Consider the following 21,552-nt stretch of genomic DNA (forward strand, 5'->3'; position numbering starts at 1 on the left):
TGAGGCTCCAAGGAATCACTGAGGGAGCATTTTTTTTTTCTTTATTTTAGCTAACCCCCCGCCCCCCAAAAAACAAACACCCCCTTGGCAAGAATAAGCTACAAAATATACGTCATAGCAGTGAAGGGGTGACGAGCCTCCACAAAGCCTCTCCTTTAAGTTCAAAAAGAAAAAGAAAAGAAAATTAGGACAGGGAAGAAAGTCAACCATTGCACCATAATTTATTGAACGTGAAATAACTATAAACACAGACCATGGGAGAGAAAGACACATACAATGCCTTTTAAACATGTATGGTACAAATAGGAACAGTATACAAGGTTACATTACTTATACAGCGAGGCAAAATCTCTCCCGTGCCGATAAGAGTGTTGGATAAAGTCTAAATTCGTCCACTTGTCCCTCCCAGGTGTAAAATTAGGGACCATAGATGTATAGCTGATGGTTGTGGGTCGTGTGGGGTAAGATTGGGGTTTCATAAAAAGTAATTCTTCCTTAATGACTCGTGTGGTAGATAGGTGTTCATTTAAACCATTTCCTCATGCACCACACTCACACATACAGCCTCACCCTCACGCCAAAACGAAATAAATAAATAAGTAACGGCAGAGCAGAGGCGACACAATGATTTTTTTCCCACGATAGCAGGATAATGGCTAGTTCCCTCAATAATAATAATAATAATAATAATAATAATAATAATGTATCAAATGTATGGCGTAACAGCGAATATACGAAATGAAATGTGACTCGTAAATCAAATGCAAAAGATAAGTATACGCAGTCAGTACCTGTGTGTAGTAACTGACGGTATTTCACTACAAAAATACGGAGATAACGGTAGGTATGCGATAAATGTGACTAGGCTGATAACATGTACAACTGTTTATACTGCAATTAAAATATGCGCCCATAGAAATAGTATGCGCCTTTGTGGAGCAACTAGTTGAAATTCTGATAAAACGAACGGAATTATATAATGTATCAAAAGTGACTAGAACAGATACAGTTGTTTATAGTTTGAACATTACCAACGCGTTTTTGAAGCAATTGGTTGTTGTTCACTATAAAAAAAAAAAAAAAAAACTATGAAATAACAACAATATAAAATGTGACTAGAATTGTTACAGATAAATAACAATATCAAATGTGACTAGAATTGTTACAGACATAGCTGCTGTATTTTGTAATTATAATCAGCGTCTGTGTAGAGTAAATGGCTGTACATAACATTTAAAATTACGTAAATAAATAACAGTAAGCACCGTATGTATGAAATATTAACTAGAACGGGGAAAGATATTACTGTTTATGTTGTGAGCATAGTCAGCGGGTGTTTTGAATGTCGGATGGCTATTCATTATGCATTTTCTGTCATAAATTCATGCATTTCTTCATCGCAGCTGTTCTTGTCATGCTGTATGCCCTCTGAATATTTAACACTGTATTTTTATTATTATATATCCAACATCTTAACAGCAGATTCTTCATTTTTGCATCTTTTTGGTATAATTTTCATTTTCTTTGCTCTCAACATCTTTATCTTTGCATTTTCCTCTCTCATTTCCAGCATCTTTACTCTCTCATTTTTCTCTTTAATTTCCAGCTTTATTTTCTTTATTTTCCAACATCTTTACTTCTTCCCAGCATCGTCATAAGTTCGACAGTTAACGTAAAGACAGTCACAGAGAAGGAAAGGCCATGAGCGTCTCTTGGGCTTGCGAGAGGTGGAGTTCGTGGCTGGGGGTGCGGGCATCGAGGAGGAGGTTCCCTTGGAGGCCGTGCTGAAGGAGGAGGTGCTTGAGGGTGGCCTGGGACTCGAGGAGGTCAAGGAGGCACTCTTTGGAGGTCTTGGAGGGGGAGAATTCTGTGTCCTTCGGCGTCTGGGAGGTTTTGGAGGGCCGAATACCGACGTCAACCCCCCCTGCCGAGCCGAATTTGTCCGACCGAGGGCTACCGTGCATGGCTGTGGGGTAACGTGATTATTATTATTATTATTATGATTCCTGCTACTGCTGCTGTTACAACAAGAACAAGAACAACTACAACTAATACTGCTGCTACTACTACTACTACTACTACTACTACAATTACTGTTATTATTATTATGATGATGATGATGATGATTATCATTGTTATTGCTGCTACTGCTGCATTTACTACTACTACTACTGCTGCTGCTGCTGATGCTGCTGCTGATGATGATGTTACAACTACCACTACTACTACTACTATTACCGCAAGATGGGCGCAGCTGGGCACTATTTTTACCTCTTTTTTTTGTCAATACTATAGAGGTGTGCAGGAATTTGGAATAAGTGAAAAATGTTTTTAAGTAACTCATTTAGGACTACCTTTTGGAACCAGACACATACTTAAGGATACAAAAACAACTTGCTTACAAATAAAACAAGGTGGGTGCCCGTTTACCCGACTCGATGGGGCAAGCGGGCACCTAGACCTTTGTATTACTATATGAAGGTGCTCGTTACTGTTGACTGCTGCTACATAACATAAACTTAGGCAGGCGAACATAAGATGTAACATAAACTTATATATAACATAAACTTAAGCAGGAAAAACAGGTGTACGCCGGCTACTTAGGATTTTGCAGTTCCGCATCATCACTGCGGTTCTGTGGGCAAACTAACTAACAACTTCAGAGCCTGGTGCTCCCTGAAACTTAGCAAAATTGCAACAGATGACTAGCAGTATACAGTAAGGTTCCGGGCTACGTCAGAGTGCCGTTCCTGAGACGTGACGTAATTCGATGTTGTAACTCGAGTTTCTGACTGCACGTCGTAAATTTATTCTTCAAGGAAGTGATTTAGGGGGCTGGGACGTGATGTGAAATATGAGGGACAGGTAATGCAGGATGGACGAGACGAGAATATGATGAAGAAAGGAGAAGAGAAATAGGAGTGAGTGAAAACGGGAGAAATGAAAGAAACTGAAGGAAAAAGAGACGAAAGGGGAAAAAAAAGAAGGAGAGGAAAGAGGAATGTAGAAGGGGGAGAGTATATTAAAGGGATGAGAAGGAAGAAAGGAAGGGAGGACAAAGGAGGGGGGGAAGGAAGCGTGATGTGTGAGGTGAAGAAAAGGATAAATGGGTATAGGAAGCTTGGAAAACAAAGGAATAAAGGGAGGGGGAAGGAAGAGAGGAATGGTGAGGGGAACGAGTAACAGATGAGGGATTAAGGATTTGTGAGGAAATGGACGGGAAGGGAAAAAATGAGAACGAGAGGGGGTAATAGAGGGGGGAGGGAGTTAAGGAAGGAAACAGGATTGGGGAACCGACAGGGGATGAACAAAGAAGGGGAGGAAATAAAGGAAGTGAGAATAGAGTGGAAAGAGGCACTTCGGAACACACAGCAACACTTTAAAACCTGCGCTCTACGTTTACTTCTTCATTATTTTTATTTCATTTTAATTTATTTGCAGCAGACTCTCGTGACCTCGAAATTGAAACAAGTCGAGAGTGACATAACCTGTGACCTTATTCTAATTATACTCTGTTCACTTTAACTAGGCGAAAATTTGCATCTTTCCATCTTCACTGCGAAAATATAGCAAGAGATCAACACTAGCATATGGAGCTAGTCACGAGGCGGTGCTATGGAAAGGATGTAGAGCCATAGTATTGCCTTATTCTACCACTGCGTTACGAGAAACAAATTGCAACATGACGAAAATCTCCGCCTAGTTAAAATGAATGAAGTACTGTATATTCAATGTGATGGGTTGCCCTCCCCAAAGTGCTCATAAAGCTACCCACCTGAGTTACCCTTGCCATTGCCAGGTAATGTTTAACTGTAGAAATATTACAACTATACTCATTTTTCTTTTTCTTTTTTTTAATCGAGGCGAAGATGCACTTGACAGGTTCGTTATGATTGGCTGAATATAACATCACCTCACAATCCTTTTACTCGTTAGCACTATTAATTGACGACATATATGTGTGAGGAGGGGAAATTTGGGTTAGTAAATGGTATTCAGACATGTTGCACTCATCCAATCATCACCAGCCTGTACGTGCATCTTCGCCTGAATAAAAAATAACAGACTATAGTTCCCATCCGACCTTTGATAATGTCCAATAAATATGCATAAGTAGAGTTCTCTGGCTAACTTCTAACGTAGGTAACTTTCCCTCAGCGTTTCCAGTGCTGAGGCTTCTGAAAATTCTCGAAAACGTCAGTCTTATGCATGCAAGGATCAGTGGACTACTTTCTCCTATTTCTAGCTGTTGATTTTGAGGTATGTTATTGCTGGGGGACTTAGCTATACAATGAGCACCAGAGAAGTTTAGAAAATTAAAGATTTATAGGTTTTACAGAGGAATGTTTGCAAATAACTTTAGTAGATGTCCGGTTCCCCTGCCAAGTCCCCAGTTACCCCATCTTACGGTATTATTATTATTATTATTATTATTACCAACATCATCATCATCATCATCATCACAACCACCACCACCACCATCATCATCATCATCATCACAACCACCACCACCACCACCACCATCACCATCATCACCATCACCACCACCATCATCATCATCATCATCACCATCACCACCACCACCATCATCATCATCATCACCACCACCACCACCATCATCATCATCATCATCACCACCACCACCATCATCATCATCATCATCACCACCACCATCATCATCATCATCATCACCACCACGACCATCATCATCATCATCATCATCACCACCACCACCATCATCATCATCATCATCAATTTCCCTCTAAATGATGAGATGGAGGGACCAAAAAGGAACGAGATAAAAATACAAACTTGCCAAAAATATTCTCATCGGTTAAGGGAGCTCCCTAACACCTTTTCCTAACCGATTTATTTTACTTATTACACCTTACTGTCCTATTCTGTTATATAAATCCTTCCAATATCGCCATACTCTGCATAAATAACGTGCAAAAGGATATTAACCAGCCATATCCAAAAATAAATAGCTAAGGAAGAGGTGTTTGGGAGCAGGCAGGTTAATATACGAGGGAGGAGTGTTTTGGCTCCCATGATGCCGCTCAGGGACGAGGGAGGCTGGTCACCCTGGCCTTAAATGTCAGGAATGTGTAGTCTAGATCCAAAAAAAAAGTCAATGATGGATGGATGAATTAGATGAAGAAGAAGAAAGAGAGAAGTAGTAGTAGTAGTAGTACTAATAGGGGTAATGGTAGTAGTAGTAGCAGTAGTAGTAGTAGTAGAAGTAGTAGCATGAGTAGTAGTAGGTAGTAGCAGTAGTAGTAGTAGTAGTAGTAGTGGTGGTAGTAGTAATAGTAATAGTAGTAGTGGTAGTAGGTAGTAGTAGCAGAAGCAGTGGTAGGTAGTAGTAGTAGTAGTAGTAGTGGCAGCATCAGTAGTAGCTGCACCCTAGGCATAACCAGGCAGCTCCACCGCCCAGTCATATCAGTGCCACCACGCGAAGGCATAAAGTTGTAAGCTACCAAATAAATAAATAAATAAACTAAATAGATAGCCAAATAGATAAAAGCGTCATTGTAGTAGAAGAGATAGAGACAGATGATAGAGACGCACTGATACGATGGTCATGATGATAGGAAATATTTACTTGACAAATACAACACATATTCCTCTCTCTCTCTCTCTCTCTCTCTCTCTCTCTCTCCCTTCCTAGCCACTCTTTCCCCTCTCTCCCTTTTCCCTCCCTCCTTCGTTCCCAACTTTCCATCTCCTTTCACTCCCTCCCTATCTCTCTCCCTCTTCCTAGCCAATCTTTCCCCTCTCTCCCTTTTCCCTCCCTCCTTCGTTCCCAACTTCCCATTTCCTTTCACTCCCTCCCTATCTCTCTCCCGCTTCCCGTCCACTCCCTCTCTCCCTCCCTCCCCCTCCTCCCCTCACTGGAAGCAAGCGAGCCTAGTAAACAAACGAGTCACACACACACACACACACACACACACACTCAAGGTTAACAAGACGAAAATATCACACACAGTTTTGTTTTGTTTATGTTGGTCCTGATTTCCGTACGGTCGCTGGTTATTTCAATGTAACATCCTCTCCATAGCACTTCTTCGTGACTAGCATCATATTCCAGTGTTTAAACCTGCTACAAATCAGCATTAAAGATGGAAGGATGACAATTTTAGGCTAAGTTAGTTTAAGTGCAGTAAGGGCGTCAATCTGCCATCTCTCCATATTGAAAAGTGAAATATAACAAGAGAGCAACACTAGAATATGATGCTAGTCACGAAGAAGTGCCGTGGAAAGGATATAGAGCCGTTGTATGGTCTTTTTCTGCCACTGAGTTACGTGAAATATGCTGCAAAAGGACGAAAATTTGAGCCATGTTAAAATGAATGACATATAGCCCGGGATTCTCGTCGGCTCCCTAACACCTTTTCGTAAGCGATTTATTTTGCTTATCAAACCTTACAGTCCTAGTCTGTGTTAAACAAGTCATTCAAACATCGCCATACTCCGCATAAGTGATGTGCTAAAGGATATTAACTACTGTAGCAAAATCCGAAAATAAATCGCTTAGGAAAAGGTGTTAGGTAGTGTAAATGAAGGCAGACATTTTTCTCTTTTTTTTTCTTTTTTTTTTTTTGACATTGCGTACGGTATATAATTGTAATGCAGGATAGACATTGGGGAAAAAAATAGTTTATAGAAATCAGTGTTAGGTATTAGAAGCAATATGAAGCGTATAAAAAAAAAAAAAAAAAGCATCGAAACAATAAAAAAAAAAATCGCTCAAGAAAAAATACAAAGAGAGAAAGTCCAAAAAAGTTCAAAATTTAAAAGCAGTGACGGGTTAACGGCGATACTACAAAGCAAAGCGTAATAATGTATTTGGGAAGCATAGCGTAATTTTGATAATTTTGTTTACCTTTGGGTCCTTTATGCACTCACTATGTCGACTTGGCAACTAATGACTACAACGCAAGCAACTAAATACGAGGACAGCATCTACGACGAGGACAGCGAGGACAGCAATTACGACGAGGACGGCAACTACGACGAGGACAGCGAGACAAGCGGCAGTGATATGAGAGACGCAGCCTCCACCTACACTCATCTCTGTAGACACACCACATCATTATCACCATCATTATCACACCACGCCATATAGCAACTCCTGTACCATACTATGATTGGCTACCTTACTTGACATGGCCTTACTCACCAAACGGTGCTATCGTCTGTCTATCTATATCTATTGCCAGACGCCATAATCCAGTAAGGGGTGGCCACTTTACTTTGAGTTATTTGCTTTACGGAGACAGGCACTAACCCTCCACCAACTCACTTGTTGACACGTAGGAACATGTATGATTTGGTTATCATATATATATATATATATATATATATATATATATATATATATATATATATATATATATATATATATATATATATATATATAATCCACCCATCCATCATCCAGTCCTACGTTGCCTCATGATAAGCTTAGGAGGCCGGGGCTAGGCAAGGTGATCCTGACATTTAAGATGAGAGTGACCAGCCTCATTTATCCTTGAGTGGCATTATGTATGCAATTAACCCCAACCATCCCTTGGATATAAACATGCACCGGCTCAATCCGATTTGAGCACCGTAATAACCCACTAAACCACCATGCGCCATAATTTGGTTACATGGTTACCACCCAGCGTTGTAAATCGTTTCCCGGTGTACAGGAAACCATTTGGCTTGTCACTCAGTGTAGAGTCACCCACAGGCGGAAGGAAGAGTAAAGAATGAAGGAAAGAAAGACAGAAGAGGGAGTGTAAAGTCACCCGTAGGCAGAAGGAAGAGGAAAGAATGAAGGAAAGAAAGACAGAAGAGGGAGAGTAAAGTCACCCGTAGGCAGAAGGACGAGGAAAGAATGAAGGAAAGAAAGACAGAAGAGGATGGAAGGAAAGAAGGATGGAAGAGAGGAAAGGGCAGACATCCGAGAGCAGCACTACATTGAGTGAGTGGATGGTGAGCGCCCCCACCTACCATATATATATAAATATGTTAGAGAGAGAGAGAGAGAGAGAGAGAGAGAGAGAGAGAGAGAGAGAGAGAGAGAGAGAGAGAGAGGATGATGTGAGAACTGGGATTTTTTGCTGTTGTACAAAAAAGAAAAAAAAAAAATGAGAAAGACACAGAAACCGTCCCTGAACTGAGACTAGACATACGGTATTATTCCAGAGGCGATTTTAACCATTTTGGGAAGTTTGAAAAAAGCCCTCGTACTGAAGGGGTACTATAGACTATGACTCGTATTTTCATCGGTTAAGGAAGCTCCCAAACACCTATTCCTAAGCGATTTATTTTTGGATATGGTTGGTTAATATCCCTTTGCACGTTACCTATGCAGAGTCTGGCGATATTGGAAGGATTTATGTTACCCGGATGAGGAAAGTAAGGTGTTATAAGCAAAATAAATCGCTTAGGGAATGGGGCTAGAGGTTGCCGTGTCAGTCCTATTCTCGTCGGTCAAGGAAGCTCCCTAACACCTCTTCCTAAGCGATTTATTTTTGGATATGGCTGATTAACCTTTTGCAAGTTATTTATGCAAGGTATGGTGATGTTGGAATGATTTATGTAGCACGATGATGGACCTTAGGGTGTAATGAAGAAAATAAATCGCTTAGGAAAATGTGTTAGGGTGCTTGGACTAAATGGCTTTCCTAGACTTAAAAGCCTGTGAGATACCAACGATGAAGAGCGTGATAGGCTGATAAGAGATTGCCGTTACTATCTCGTCGGTCACTGACACTCCCTAACACCTCTTCCCTACCGATTTATTTTTTAGTACGGTTGGCTAATATAGTTTTGTACGTTAAATATGCAAAGTAGGGTGATATTGGAAGGATTCGTGCAACACAGAGGAGGACAGTAAGGTGTAATGGAGAAAATAATTCGCTTAGGAAAAGATGTTAGGTAGCTTCTAATTATGCAACACAAAGGAGGACAGTGATGTTGGAGGGATTTATGCAACACAGAGGAGGACAATAAGTTGCAATGAAGAAAATAAATCGCCGAGAAAAAGGTGTTAGGTAGCTTCCATTTATGCAACACAGAGGAGGACAGTAAGGTGTAATCAAGAAAATAAATCGCTAAGGAAAAGGTGTTAGGTAGAATCCATTTATGCAACACAGAGGACAGTAAGTTGCAATGGAGAAAATAAATCGCTAAGGAAAAGGTGTTAGGTAGCTTCCATATATGCAACACTGAGGACAGTAAGTTGCAATGAAGAAAATAAATCGCTGAGGAAAAGGTGTTAGGTAGCTCCCATTTATGCAACACAGAGGACAGTAAGTTGCAGTGAGGAAAATAAATCGCCGAGGAAAAGGTGTTAGGCAGATTCCATTTATGCAACACAAAAGAAGGCAATCATGGGTAATAAAGAAAATAAATCGCTTAGGAAAAGGTGTTAGGTAGCTCCCATATATGCAACACAGAAGGCAATCACGGGTAATAAAGAAAATAAATCGCTTAGGAAAATATGTTAGGCTAAGGGGAGAAGGCCTTATTACTAAAACTGAGTCCGCCAGGGTATAGACAAGCTCCGAACTTTTATGGGCAGTTTTTGGAATTTCACTTTTTTTCTAACTTGGGCCGGATTTTCGTAATTTTGTAGCTTATTTCACGTAGCTCTATGTCGAAAAAGACTACACTGAATGACAAGCCTAATGGTGTCCTGTAACCCACGTAGCCATTTACAACGTTGGGTGGTAACCATATAACCAAATAACAGGGTGATGTGAAGCCTGTTATGACTGTCCTGCAAACTAAATGGAGGCAAATGCGGCATCCATCCAGGAACCAAACCTCCTCACTCTTCCCCGCGCCTCGCTGTGGTGAGGCTCTTTTCACTGCAGGTAACATAGGTTCACTGTACGGGGGAGCTCTGCAGGGACGGTTGCTTGCTTGTGGTTAATGGGTCTGCTCTGGTAGGGATTATGAACAACAGGGTGTAGTAAAAAAAATGGGGGCTCATCGACACCTTGGCGTTCTCAGTTTTATTTATTTTTTTTTTTTTTACAACGCAAGCAAGAAGCAGGCAACTTACGCCAAGAGTTTGGTTGTCAGAGTAGCGTGCAAGAGGGTTTGCCGGGGGGAGAGGTCTGTGGGGAGAGAGAGAGAAACCAGCATCATGCCACCAACCCACCACCAACACCACAGTCTAAATAATATGTTACTTAGACTGCTACCAACACTACGAATGGACAACGCACGCAAAATATCCCCCCGTTCTTTATATTAATTCGTAGGAGCACTTACAGTATGTTGACGATGGAATTGGATTTAGCGGGTCACTCATATATAACGCTACTTCTGCACTCCGCTGGGTGATTTGTGGTGTGTTACGGGGGCGGCCTTGCAGTGTACGGAGGTATCAACTATCATTTATTTATTTATTCCTGCCATTACCTCACCCACCCTGTGTTGCGGTCTTCTCTTTCAGCGTTATCAGTGCCTATCCTGCATTATTTATCTATCTACCCGTCCCACTATCACACCCACGCCCACACTAGTAGCCTGAGCCGTCCCCGCAACACACAAGATACTACCAGGGGAGTTTTTAGTGGAGTGCTGTGCTTAATACTGATTTAAATTGTCCCGCCATGCAGTTCGGATTCAAAAATTGGAAGAGGAACACTCCGATTCAATGGGTTATGTTTTGAGTAATTTTTTTCTGTGACAGTGGCAAAAATAATGCAGGTAGTAGTAGTAGTAGTAATAGTAGTAACAGTAGTAGTAGTAGTAGTAGTAGTAATTGTTGTTGTTGATGGTGATGGTGGTGGTGGTGGTGGTGGTGGTCGCTGTTATTGTTGTTGTTTCATGCTCAGGTGGAATGCAGGCTAAAAATCACCCTTCTGCCTTCCACCATCCTCCTTTTGGGGGATAGGAAGGGAGCTGAGGGACGTCTGTACATAACTCCAACTCGCGGAATATTCAAAACGTGGTGCAGCTCCCTAACACCTCTTCCTTGGCGATTTATTTTATTTATTATACCTTATGGTACTGTGTTACATAAATTCTTCCAATATCGCGATACCCTGCATGAATAAATCCTTCCAATATAAATAAATCCAATAAATAAATAAATCCAATATAAATAAATCGTTCCAATATAAATAAATCCAATAAATAAATCCTTCCAATATAAATAAATCCAATAAATAAATAAATCCAATAAATAAATCCAATAAATAAATCCTTCCAATATAAATAAATCCAATAAATAAATAAATTCAATAAATAAATAAATCCAATAAATAAATAAATTCAATAAATAAATAAATCCAATATAAATAAATCCTTCCAATATAAATAAATCCAATAAATAAATCCTTCCAACATAAACAGTAGGACATTACATCTTATCCAAAAATAAATCGCTAAGGAAAAGGTGTCAGGGAGCTTCTTTAACCGGCGAGAGTACGGGCAAGGCAAAGGCAATGCAAGCTATAGTTTTTTCACAGTAACCTGGCCCAAATTTTCGTCCATTTTCAGTTTTTCACGTAACTCAGAGGCATAAAAATACAATACTGCTGCTCTACATCCTCTCCATTGCACTTCTTCGTGACTAGCATGATTTTTCTAGTGCTAATCCCTTGCTACAACTCAGTATTCAAGAGGGAGAGACGGCAACTGTAGGCCAAGTTGGGGTAGAAGGAGTATAGTGGAATAATTACAATATACTCTGTTCACTTTAACCTGGCCTAAAATTGCCATCTCTCCATCTTAAATGCTGAGTTCAATAGTTTAACACTTGGACGTGGTGCTAGTCACGAAGAAGTGCTATGGAAAGCGTGTACAGGGGTAGCAATGTCTTTTTCTGCCGCTGAGCTACGTGAAATAAGCTGCAAAAGGACGAAAATCTGGGCCAAGTTAGAGTGAAAGGAGTATAGGCTGGGGGTTACCACAACATCCAGTGCAGTGCAAAATAGTGCAGCATTCACTAATAATAATAATAATAATAATAATAATAATAGCAAAAACAATAATAAAATAAAAATAATAATAATAATAATAATAAACAATAAAAACATAATAATAATAATAATAATAATAATAATAATAAATAATAATAATAATAATAATAATAATAAATAATAATAATAATAGTCTGAGTCACAAGAAAAGGATGTAAAGTCTCCCAGTGCCTCAAGGCCGAAGCCAAGAAAATCTCCACGAAACAAACCAGCTAAGAAAAATAACAAAGAGACATACCGCTCCATTTGCTCCTTTCTTCAGCGGCGTCTCCTTCACCACCTCAGGAATCTCGTATCTCTCCTCGGTCTCCTGTATTTTGCAAGCCTTCTCCTTATCCCTCGGTGCTTCGGGGACTTCATACCTGTCAGAGTCGGTCCGTGGCGTGTAGGGCTTCTGGGCTTCCTTGGTTTTCGAGTGTGGTGGTTGTGGCGGGAGTGGCGGCGGCGCGCGGGACGTATCCGGGATTTCATATCTCTCTTCCGACGTGGAGCTTTGTACTGAATGCTTCCCTGACAATGGCTGGTGTGTGTCAGGAATGGAAGCTACTGGTGGTGGTGGTGGTGGAGCTGGTTTTTGCGCAATCTTCACTAATAATGATGGAGTCTGTTTTTGCGCGTTCTTGGGTAGCACTTCCGGAGGCCCCGTTGCTCCTGAGGTCTCGGATTTTGGCAGGACCTCCAACTGGGTGATTTTTGGCGGAATTGGGGGAGCTATGTCGCCGTTTTTGTCAATTTCCTGTTTTTCAGATCCCTCTTTTGATGGCTTTCCTCCTATTGCTGTGCGTATGAGAGAGGGAGACAGCAGGGCAGGTAGGGGCCGTAATGGAGATGGGTGCGGAGATGGAGGGGGAGAGGCATGGGGAGAAGGAGAAGGGGACGTGTGTGGGGTCTCTGGAGGGGAGTTGTGAGGGGTTTCGGGTGGGGATTCCGGAGGGGGACCTGGGGGAAGTGGGGGAGGGCAATCGGGAGGGAGGTCACACTCATCTATGAAGGGGACTTTGTGTTCCATCCCACGAAGAAGGGATGACTGTCTAGAGGTGGATGGAGACATTGGAGGTTTCCCGGGAACTTCTTGATTGAGGAACTGACGCTGTGGGGAGAGTTTTTTAGCCTTGGCAGATCTCACTTCATTGGCATCTATGTAGGGGATTTCTTCCAGGAGGGAGGAAGATGGAGGCTTGGGTGGGACGAGAGAAGAGGTGGTTGTTGTTGTCGCTGGTTTGGCGTTGTTAATTACGGCTTGCGTCTCCGTCTTGGTTGTAGCTGGTGGGGGAGGAGGAGGGTTTCTGGGATGGGGAAGTGATTGACGTTGTTGAGATGCGCGATTGAGCTTCGGGGTGGTTTGTTTCCCTTCTTCAGACACTTTCCCTTCCTTATGAACTGCTATTGATGACGTTTCCTTGGCTGTTGTTGCTGTGCTGTCAATTTCTGCCCGGTCTGGTTTCCTATTACTTTCCTCTGCACCTCCATCCTTGGATTTATTTTCTACCTCTTGTTTGGGTGTTATCTGTGTCGCAAGGTTATTTTCTTTCGGCTTTTCTGCAATGTGTTCTTCCTGGATTTTATTTCCTGCACTAAGTTTATCAAGGCCGTTGGTGAATTCCTTTTTCTCTGGCAATCCCGATTCTGTTTGATGAGTTATTTTATTTCCAGTTTCTGTTTTGTCAGTGCTTGGTAGTCCCGTTGATGCTGAGGTTGATGTTTGTGATTTTGATGTGGTAGATTCTGCTTTCGTTTGAGGTGCATTTGCTTGTGGTGTGGTCGACTGCGCTATGGTAGACTGTGACGCTGTTGACTGTGATGTGGTAGACTGTGGTGTGATAGACTCTGGTGCTGTCGAATGTGCTTTGGTAGACTGCGGTGATGCTGACTGTGTTGTGGTAGACTGTGGTGATGCTGATTGTGCTGTGGTAGACAGTGGTGATGCTGACTGTGCTGTGGTAGACTGTGGCACTGTTCCTGATTGTGAAGTAACATGCTGGGGTGTGCTGGGAGGCTTGGGTGCTCGACGTTTAGGCCTGACAATAAAAGAGTCGTCCTGGAGTTGAGAAAGGGAGCCCACGCCACACACCGTTCCCGTCGACTGCTCCTCTGGTTTGTCGGCTGTGATGTCCTGGCTCTCCTTTGGTCTCCGCAGTACATCCACGTCCTCATAAAATGGATTCTTGCCTATGTACCCAGATGCCACCCGCTTTTCCACGAACGGATTTCCATCGGTGTTTTTGTCCACCGGATCCACCTCCTGTTTTTGAGAGCTGTTATCTTCCAGCAGCTTCACCTTTTCCTGAACTGAGTCTATTTCTTCGTAAAATGGATTAAGTGAGCGTCGATATTCAGCCTTTTTCTTATCATCAGTTTCCTTACTGATCTTATGCTCAATCATGGGGCCGCCATTTTCCTTTTCCTTCTGATTTTGCTTCCAGTCTGGGGCCATGAACTCTGGAGGCATGGGTGCTCGTCGCTTCTTCCTCCGAGCACTTGTGGAGCCTCCGCGCAAGGATCCAGGCATCGATGCAGATGTCCACTCCACCTGGGGGTAAGTTTGGCTCAGACTGGAATCGTCGTCACCCCCTGAACCGATTTTCTTCTTGGGCGGCAGTGGTGGTGGTGCTGTCTCGGCTGGAACACTGGAAGCTCGCATAGTCTGGACCTGCGCACGGATCACATCAATCTCCTCATATATGTGTTCCTCTGGGTTATCTGTGCCTCCTGGTGTGGGTGTAGGTGGTTTGGGTGTGGTCTTAGGTGTTGGTGTAGGCGGTGCTGGTGTGGCTTTAGGTGAAGGCTCATGTGGCGTTGGTGTGACTCTGGGTGTAGGCGTAGGTGGTGTGCCCCCAGGTGTTGGTGTGGGTGGTGTGTCCCCGGGTGTAGGTGTGGGTGGTGTTGGTGTTGCTCTGGGTGTAACGGTATCAGTGCTGCTAGACGTGATGGAGAAGCGGTTTGTCTCGCTTTGCTGTGAGAGCGAAGTGGAGCTGATGGACACCAGATCAGGCAGGCTGGTCATGTTACTACTCAGGGACGACCGATCATCAGAGGACATGACTAGGGACTTGGTGGAGCCCAGATGTGGTGGTTCTGTGCTGTGTGGTGGTGGAGGTGGTGGCAGAACTTTATCTTGTGGTTCATTTTCTACTTTGATCACTTCTTTTTGGTCCTCTTTCTTAGATGCCATATCAGTATCTTCCTTCAAAGTAGCCTCCTCCTCAGATGACGATTTTTGCTTTAATTTCTTAGCCTGTGCTTTGACCTGGTGGACGGATGCCTGTAGGGTCTCAGTGTCTTCGTCAGTAATGGATGACGCCCTGCTGTCTGGCCTCACAACGGCAGGAGGTTCAGAGGGCGCTGAGACGAAGCTTCCTGTAGATGATGGTGGTCTGTGGGTGAGGTCTGGGGGTACAGGCGAGGTCGGCGGTCCGTGCATGAAGAGTCTGGAGATGTTGGCAGGGTACTGGTGGGTGGAGGTGAGGTACAGACGCAGCTCCTCACCCAGTACCAGAAGGTCCAGGGTGAGACGTGCTACTACTGACGTTTCTGGCCCGCCTCGCCGTGGGTACTTAAGGACACTGCCATCTTCCTGCGTCACGTACCCGAGGTTGAGCAGCACCTCCACCGCGCCCTGCAGTCATGGGTGAGAAGGTAACGATTACACAAGGAGCTGACCAAGACCAGTTCATTAAAGGACAATTGTTACCTACAGGTGCGACTCTGGCAAAAGTTAATAAGTGATATTTTAGTGTAAGATAAATATGTAAACCTTTGAAGGTGCTCGGAAATTTAAATACACCTTTTCATTTATCCTACCGTCAAATGAGGCTATTCAGATAAAATATGTACATACATTCTGTGATTCTAGCTCAACAGATACTTCTATGTGGCATGTGGTGCTCATGTTGGATGTGCTTAAGGTTGTGTATAACTATTACTTTCTCACAATCATGTCACAAAATGGTATGAGTAGCCTATATCGTTTAGGAAAATGATTGTTAAATAATTAAACTGTAAAGTCAATTTGTGTATAAATGACTTTTATGAATCTGGTAAAGAGTAAATATTAATCAGCGGGCATATAACCTTGACAGGTGCCCATGGTAGGGTAGGGCCAAGGTGTATGGTGCGCCATCCCAACTGTCGTGCGTCTTCAGGCTGCAACAGTGCTTCACCGTACTGTGCCAGGTGCAGTGCCGCCATCTGCACCAGCGCTGGGCCCGTGGCGGTATTGGCGGCACACAGGCGAGGCGCATGCAGCAGTGACAGCTTCAGGTCCAGTGTGAGTGGGTGGTGGACCAACAGGTGGAAGGTGGCCCAGTCTTGTCGGTCCAGCCCACGGCCTTTGCACAGAGACACCACCAGCCGGGCGCGCCACAGACTGCCAGGGAGAAGACAGAAATGAACTGGAGTAATTGAACTGACGTACTGACTTAACAGAGTAAATACTGAGGGAAAGATTTGTCTTTATGTTAGTCCTTCTCACAGATAAATTAATGTTTTCTGCATTTCGTCCCCATTTATTTAACCGACTTGTTATAATCATTCCATCTATCTATCACCCAGTCCTTTACTGCCCCTTAAGAAGCATAGGGACCTAGGACTGGGCTTTTTAGTTCCAATATGTTGACCAGTCCCCCTTCCCTGAATGACATTAGCTGTCTATCTATCTATTGCCAGACGCCACGATCCCGTAAGGGGTGGCCATTTGGCTTTAAGTTATTTGTTTTACAGGGAGGGGCACTAACCCTCCACCAACCCACTTGGTGACATGTAGGGAGCAGGTATGGTTTGGTTATATGGTTACCACCCAGCGTTGTAAATGGTTTCTTGGCTTACAAGAAACCATTTGGCTTGTCACTCAACGTAAAGCCAGCAGAAAAGGAAAGAAAAACAATAAGAAGTGACAGGAAAGATGGGAGAAATAGGAAGAGAGGAGGACAGGCACAGAAAACTAATGATAAAGGCTAAGAAAGAAGTAGGCAGCACTTCATCAAGTGAGTGGATGATGGTCGCCACCACCTACCACAATATGAGCTATAACCCCAGTCACTCCTCGGACCACCACGCTGGAGCATCGTAACCCACTAAACCGCCAGGCGTTAGCATGAATAACCTGGAAATTACTGGCATATTCCTACCTGACCTCAGCCCTCCATGCATCCCTGGGGTCCTGTGTGGATGTGAGGAGTGGAGTGTCCCCAGGGCCTTGAAGCACCCACTGAGCCGCCTCCACCACACCAGCGCCATCACCACCATCTTCCTCCTGTCGAAACAATTCATTTTCAAATATCCCCGTTGGACTGGGAATTCAATAAGCTTGTTCCTTAGCCATTTATTGTGCCTGTATGTCAGCAAGCTTGAGGGTAGGAGGAGGAATGGTAAGTTAAGAAGGCGGATGGAAGTTACTGAAGTAGATTTTCTCTGATATCTGGTGAGATTTCTGAGGTTAAAAAGTACTTATTCTGAGGAAAGTTTGAATGACCTGTACATGGAGGAGGACGGAAGAGGGCTTATCATACCCCCTTTACAGCTTGATAGTCAACAGGAAGTGCATATAAAGAAAAAAAAAGGGGCAGATAACTCCACAATATTCCACATTATCTACCAATTACTTTCAGCTCAGTTGATTGTTGAATGCAGTTCGATTGAAGGGTTGTTTTGAAGAGTACCCAGTAAGACCCATCAAATTCCGTGTAACCATCCCTTAATTTTCATGTTGTAGGGGTTGACCAGTTCCTTTAGGTGAAGAAAAATATATAATCCACCTACCTCATCAGCTGTCATTGCAGCGTCCGTGGTCGGGAGGTGGATGTCGGTGGAGTCGGTATCGTGGGCCAGTGCATCGTCGGAAGGTCGGGTGGAGAAGAAGCTGGTGGATGTGCTCGCCCTCGACTCCCTACTCTCAGCCTCCAAGCTCATCTTCGTACCTCCCCCTCCATCCGCTTCCTGTCCTACTTTCACGGCTGTTTCCCCACTTCTGCTTCCCCCTGCTGCGCCTTCTGCTGTACCTGCCTTGTCTCCTGCTGCCTTGTTGTTTACTGCTTCCCCCTCTCTCATTTCCGATGGTGGCGGTGCTGTCGCTTCTACTGCTGTTGGTTTTGCTGATTCACCTGTGCTTGCTGAAGGCGCTGTTGCTGTTGTTATGGATACTGCTGTTCCTGTCTGAGCTCCTCCGTTTTCCGTTGGCTCCTTATTCTCTGTTAATGGTAGTTTCAAGTTTCCTGTTACTATCACCTCTGGTTCTGTTGATTCCACTGTCTGATCTGCTACTTGAGGTGACGAAACTTGAGCCCCTGATACTGAAGATGTGGCAGGTGTGGTGTGTGGTGCTACAGAAGATGGAATTGAATTTTTTGCTTCTGTTTCTGCTGAAGTTACTGGTGTCTGGCTTCCATTTTCTTTCAAGGATGGTGAGACTTGAGTTATGGTTGGTGATTCCTCTGGGCTGGTGGAGATGGTGGTGGTGGTGATGGAGGGAGATTGCTGAAGAGTGGTGGAGATGACTTGGGAAGGCTGGGAATGGATGTCTGTAGGTGAGGGGCGTTGGGGAGATGAGACAGGCTGGTGAGTAGAGACATCTAGTGTTGACTCTGTCTTAATGTTTTCCAAAGCTGGGAGAGAGGAGACTGAACAAGGTGACATGGTACGTTCAAGTGGTGCCCCGCTGTCCTTTTGCTCCAGTTTTTCGGTTTTGGCCAAGAGGAGGGCAATGTCCGAGGCTGGGGGAGCAGTTACACTCCTTTCCGCAGGCGTCACTTCCCCACTGGAATGGATGATGTCGACTGATGGTGAAGGGGCGGGGCTGTGAAGCGATGAGTCAATGGATATCTCCGTCTTAAAGGCATCTACTGATCTTTCAAATTTTCTAAAAGCGTAGGTGAGCTCTGAACTTAACTTTAAGGATTCATCAAAAGTCCCATCTGACACAACACTCTGCATGTCACTCACACTCTCCATGTCACCTCTGTCGCTCGCATTTTCTAGCCTCATTTTCCTACGCTTTCTAACTGGAGGGATCTCTTTGTATATCACTACCTCAGAGGGAGCAGTCTGGAAGGAGGACTTGTCAGTGACGTCGGAAGCAGCTAAGGCTCTCTGAAGTCCCAACATCCATTCCTGTGTCTTCCCAATGTCACTGGATGATCTGAAGTCTGAGGATGCACGACTCTTGGTGCGTGGAGGCGGCGTGGGACTCATGAGGGCCCGCTGGAGTGAAGGATCTTGCTTGAGACCACGAACTGACACACTATCTGAGGGAGCCACACTGAGGTCAGGGTGGTGAGAGGCTGTGGTGGGGGAGGGGGAGTGAGGCAAGGCAGGGGACAGGGAGTCTCTGGAGGGCAGGGAGGCACGGGATTCTAGACGCTGGGAGTCCAACGTGGCGGGCAGGGAGTCTTGCCTGGATGACGTTCTCTCGCCCTCATTGCCGGTCCACGCTGACACTGATGCAGGCGGTACACAAGGTGGCCACACACACCCGCCCATGTAGTACGGGTAAGGGTAAGGGTATGGAACACAGGGTACATAAGGATACCAGGGATATGGGCCTGCTGGGCCGGGGCTTGGTGTTAATGTTGGTAGCTGTTTCCGGCGGTTTTTTCTCGGTGGAGGTCGTCGCTCATTGAGAGGGAAGTTGGCAACAGGAACTACAGACATGGCATCTGGTCCTGTCGGGATTGCTACGGCCCCTGGCTCCTGGTGGCGTCGCACCTTCACCCGCTGGATTTCCACACGACCGTCATCATCGCGGTACACTCGCCGCAGCGTGTCCACCGTGTACTCATCTGGCGGGGCGGCAGTGGAGGTGGCGGCAGATGTGGGGGCGGGGGCTGCGGCCTGTGGTGATGTCCAGGGGGTGGGTGCAGGGTATCCCATGGCGGGGCTCCAGGCAGGACCCCATGGAGCGGTGGCTCCGGTACTTGGGTGGGCAGGGTACCACGCAGGTGAGGACCCCTGGTAACCCATCATGGGGTAGAACTGTGGGAATGGCTGAGCACCCACATTGCTACTGGCACCTGCACCCTCACCACCACCACCCCGGCCAGACCCACCCTCACGCGACATCTGTAGACACAAAGGTTACTCTGGCTTACTAGGGGTTCAAAAGGCAAAGTAACCCCTTCAATTCGGTGACGTCCTTTTGTAGTTCATTCCTGTAGCTAGAAGATTTTATTTACTTTTGGAGAGCACCCTCGTAGTCAATGGTTTAATGAAAGCAATAGTCTATGTCACCCAGTTCCAAAATTATCTCCTGTACAGAATAAAGCAATCTGGCGGTACCCAAAATATAATAAAGAACACGACACCAGAGTGAAGGAGTCAACAGGGGTGACATAATGCAAGTTAAAGTCTGTGTCCTTTATAATTCATGCATCTCAGTAACCAACAAAACTATTTTTCATTTCATTTATTTATTTATTTTGATACCAACCAAACCATTTTTTATTTTATTTATCTATTTATTTATTTTGACTGATGGCCTCACCTTGTATGTTACGAAGACACCCCACTGGTCTGCTGCAGGAGGTGTTGGTGCCCTGTGTGTGTGTACGTGGGTGTCCTGAGGTTCCTGGTGGTGTAGGTGGGTGAGGTAGGCCCCGATCCCCGCCCCCCCATCCTCCACACACCCCCACCCGCCCCCTCACCTTCGCTACGACCTCGCCTGTCCTCTGCCCGTACGTGGCTCGCGACCTGGAACTAAGATTTGGGTCAGGATAGGGTTCTTGTTGATTTTGAAGGTTCTGTTGAATGTCTCCCTTACCTTAACACAATAACACAACATAACAACATAGCATAACATAACAACCTAACCTAACCTCAGATGGCAGAACATAGCGTGAAATTAATGCTATGCTTTCTCTCAATGAACAAAACATAACAACATAGCATAGCATAACAATATAACAGCCTAACCTAACCTAACATAGCATATCATAGCGTGAAAATAATGCTATGCTTCCTCTCAATGAACAAAACATAACAACATAGAATAACATAACAACATAACAGCGTAATCTAACCTAACATAGCATAACATAACCTAACATAGCATAACATAACAACCTAACCAAACCTAACATAGCATAACATAACAACCTAACCAAACCTAACATAGCATAACATAACAACCTAACCTAACCTAACATAGCATAACATAACAACCTAACCAAACCTAACATAGCATAACATAACAACCTAACCTAACATAGCATAACATAACAACCTAACCTAACCTAACATAGCATAACATAACAACCTAACCTAACATAGCATAACATAACAACCTAACCTAACATAGCATAACGTAACAACCTAACCTAACATAGCATAACATAACAACCTAACCTAACATAGCATAACATAACAACCTAACCTAACATAGCATAACATAACAACCAAACCTAACATAGCATAACATAACAACCAAACCTAACATAGCATAACATAACAACCTAACCTAACATAGCATAACATAACAACCTAACCTAACATAGCATAACATAACAACCTAACCTAACATAGCATAACATAACAACCTAACCTAACATAGCATAACATAACAACCTAACCT

The 21,552-nt window shown here is 44.0% G+C and overlaps 1 protein-coding gene across 4 annotated transcripts; it reads right to left on the reverse strand.

Moving 5' to 3' along the window:
* Positions 1-1,065: 1,065 nt before the first annotated feature.
* On the reverse strand, positions 1,066-20,582 carry LOC145398185 (uncharacterized). 4 transcript variants are annotated; one of them, XR_013897077.1, is made up of 8 exons: positions 20,467-20,582; positions 17,751-20,045; positions 17,120-17,244; positions 16,065-16,359; positions 12,232-15,609; positions 10,064-10,118; positions 6,887-7,077; positions 1,829-1,966 (listed from the first exon to the last, which is right to left on the reverse strand). XR_013897077.1 is itself a non-coding variant. In XM_080271139.1 (7 exons), exons 2-6 carry the CDS (start codon positions 20,043-20,045, stop codon positions 10,080-10,082), a joined length of 6,132 nt encoding a protein of 2,043 aa, XP_080127265.1. In that variant the 5' UTR covers positions 20,467-20,582; the 3' UTR covers positions 1,837-1,966; positions 10,064-10,079. The 4 variants fall into 4 exon arrangements, 2 of the variants coding, with proteins under 2 accessions (XP_080127263.1, XP_080127265.1); XR_013897078.1 differs by lacking the exon at positions 10,064-10,118; XM_080271139.1 differs by lacking the exon at positions 6,887-7,077 and having other exon boundaries at positions 1,837-1,966.
* Between the last annotated feature and the right edge of the window lie 970 nt (positions 20,583-21,552).

This window comes from Coenobita brevimanus, chromosome 44 (assembly GCF_032717465.1).
Source record: "Coenobita brevimanus isolate Jiangsu-jjx chromosome 44, ASM3271746v2, whole genome shotgun sequence".
Lineage (NCBI taxonomy): Eukaryota > Metazoa > Arthropoda > Malacostraca > Decapoda > Coenobitidae > Coenobita > Coenobita brevimanus.

Excerpts from the sequence above, each read along its gene's own strand:
- LOC145398185 (XM_080271137.1), bottom strand. The coding sequence starts at position 20,045 with ATGTCGCGTGAGGGTGGGTCTGGCCGGGGTGGTGGTGGTGAGGGTGCA. Across the intron at positions 15,610-16,064 it reads TACCATGGGCACCTGTCAAG|GGCGCGGTGGAGGTGCTGCT; the intron begins GTTATATGCCCG and ends CCATGACTGCAG. Across the intron at positions 1,967-12,231 it reads AGAAAGGAGCAAATGGAGCG|CCATGCACGGTAGCCCTCGG; the intron begins GTATGTCTCTTT and ends GTTACCCCACAG.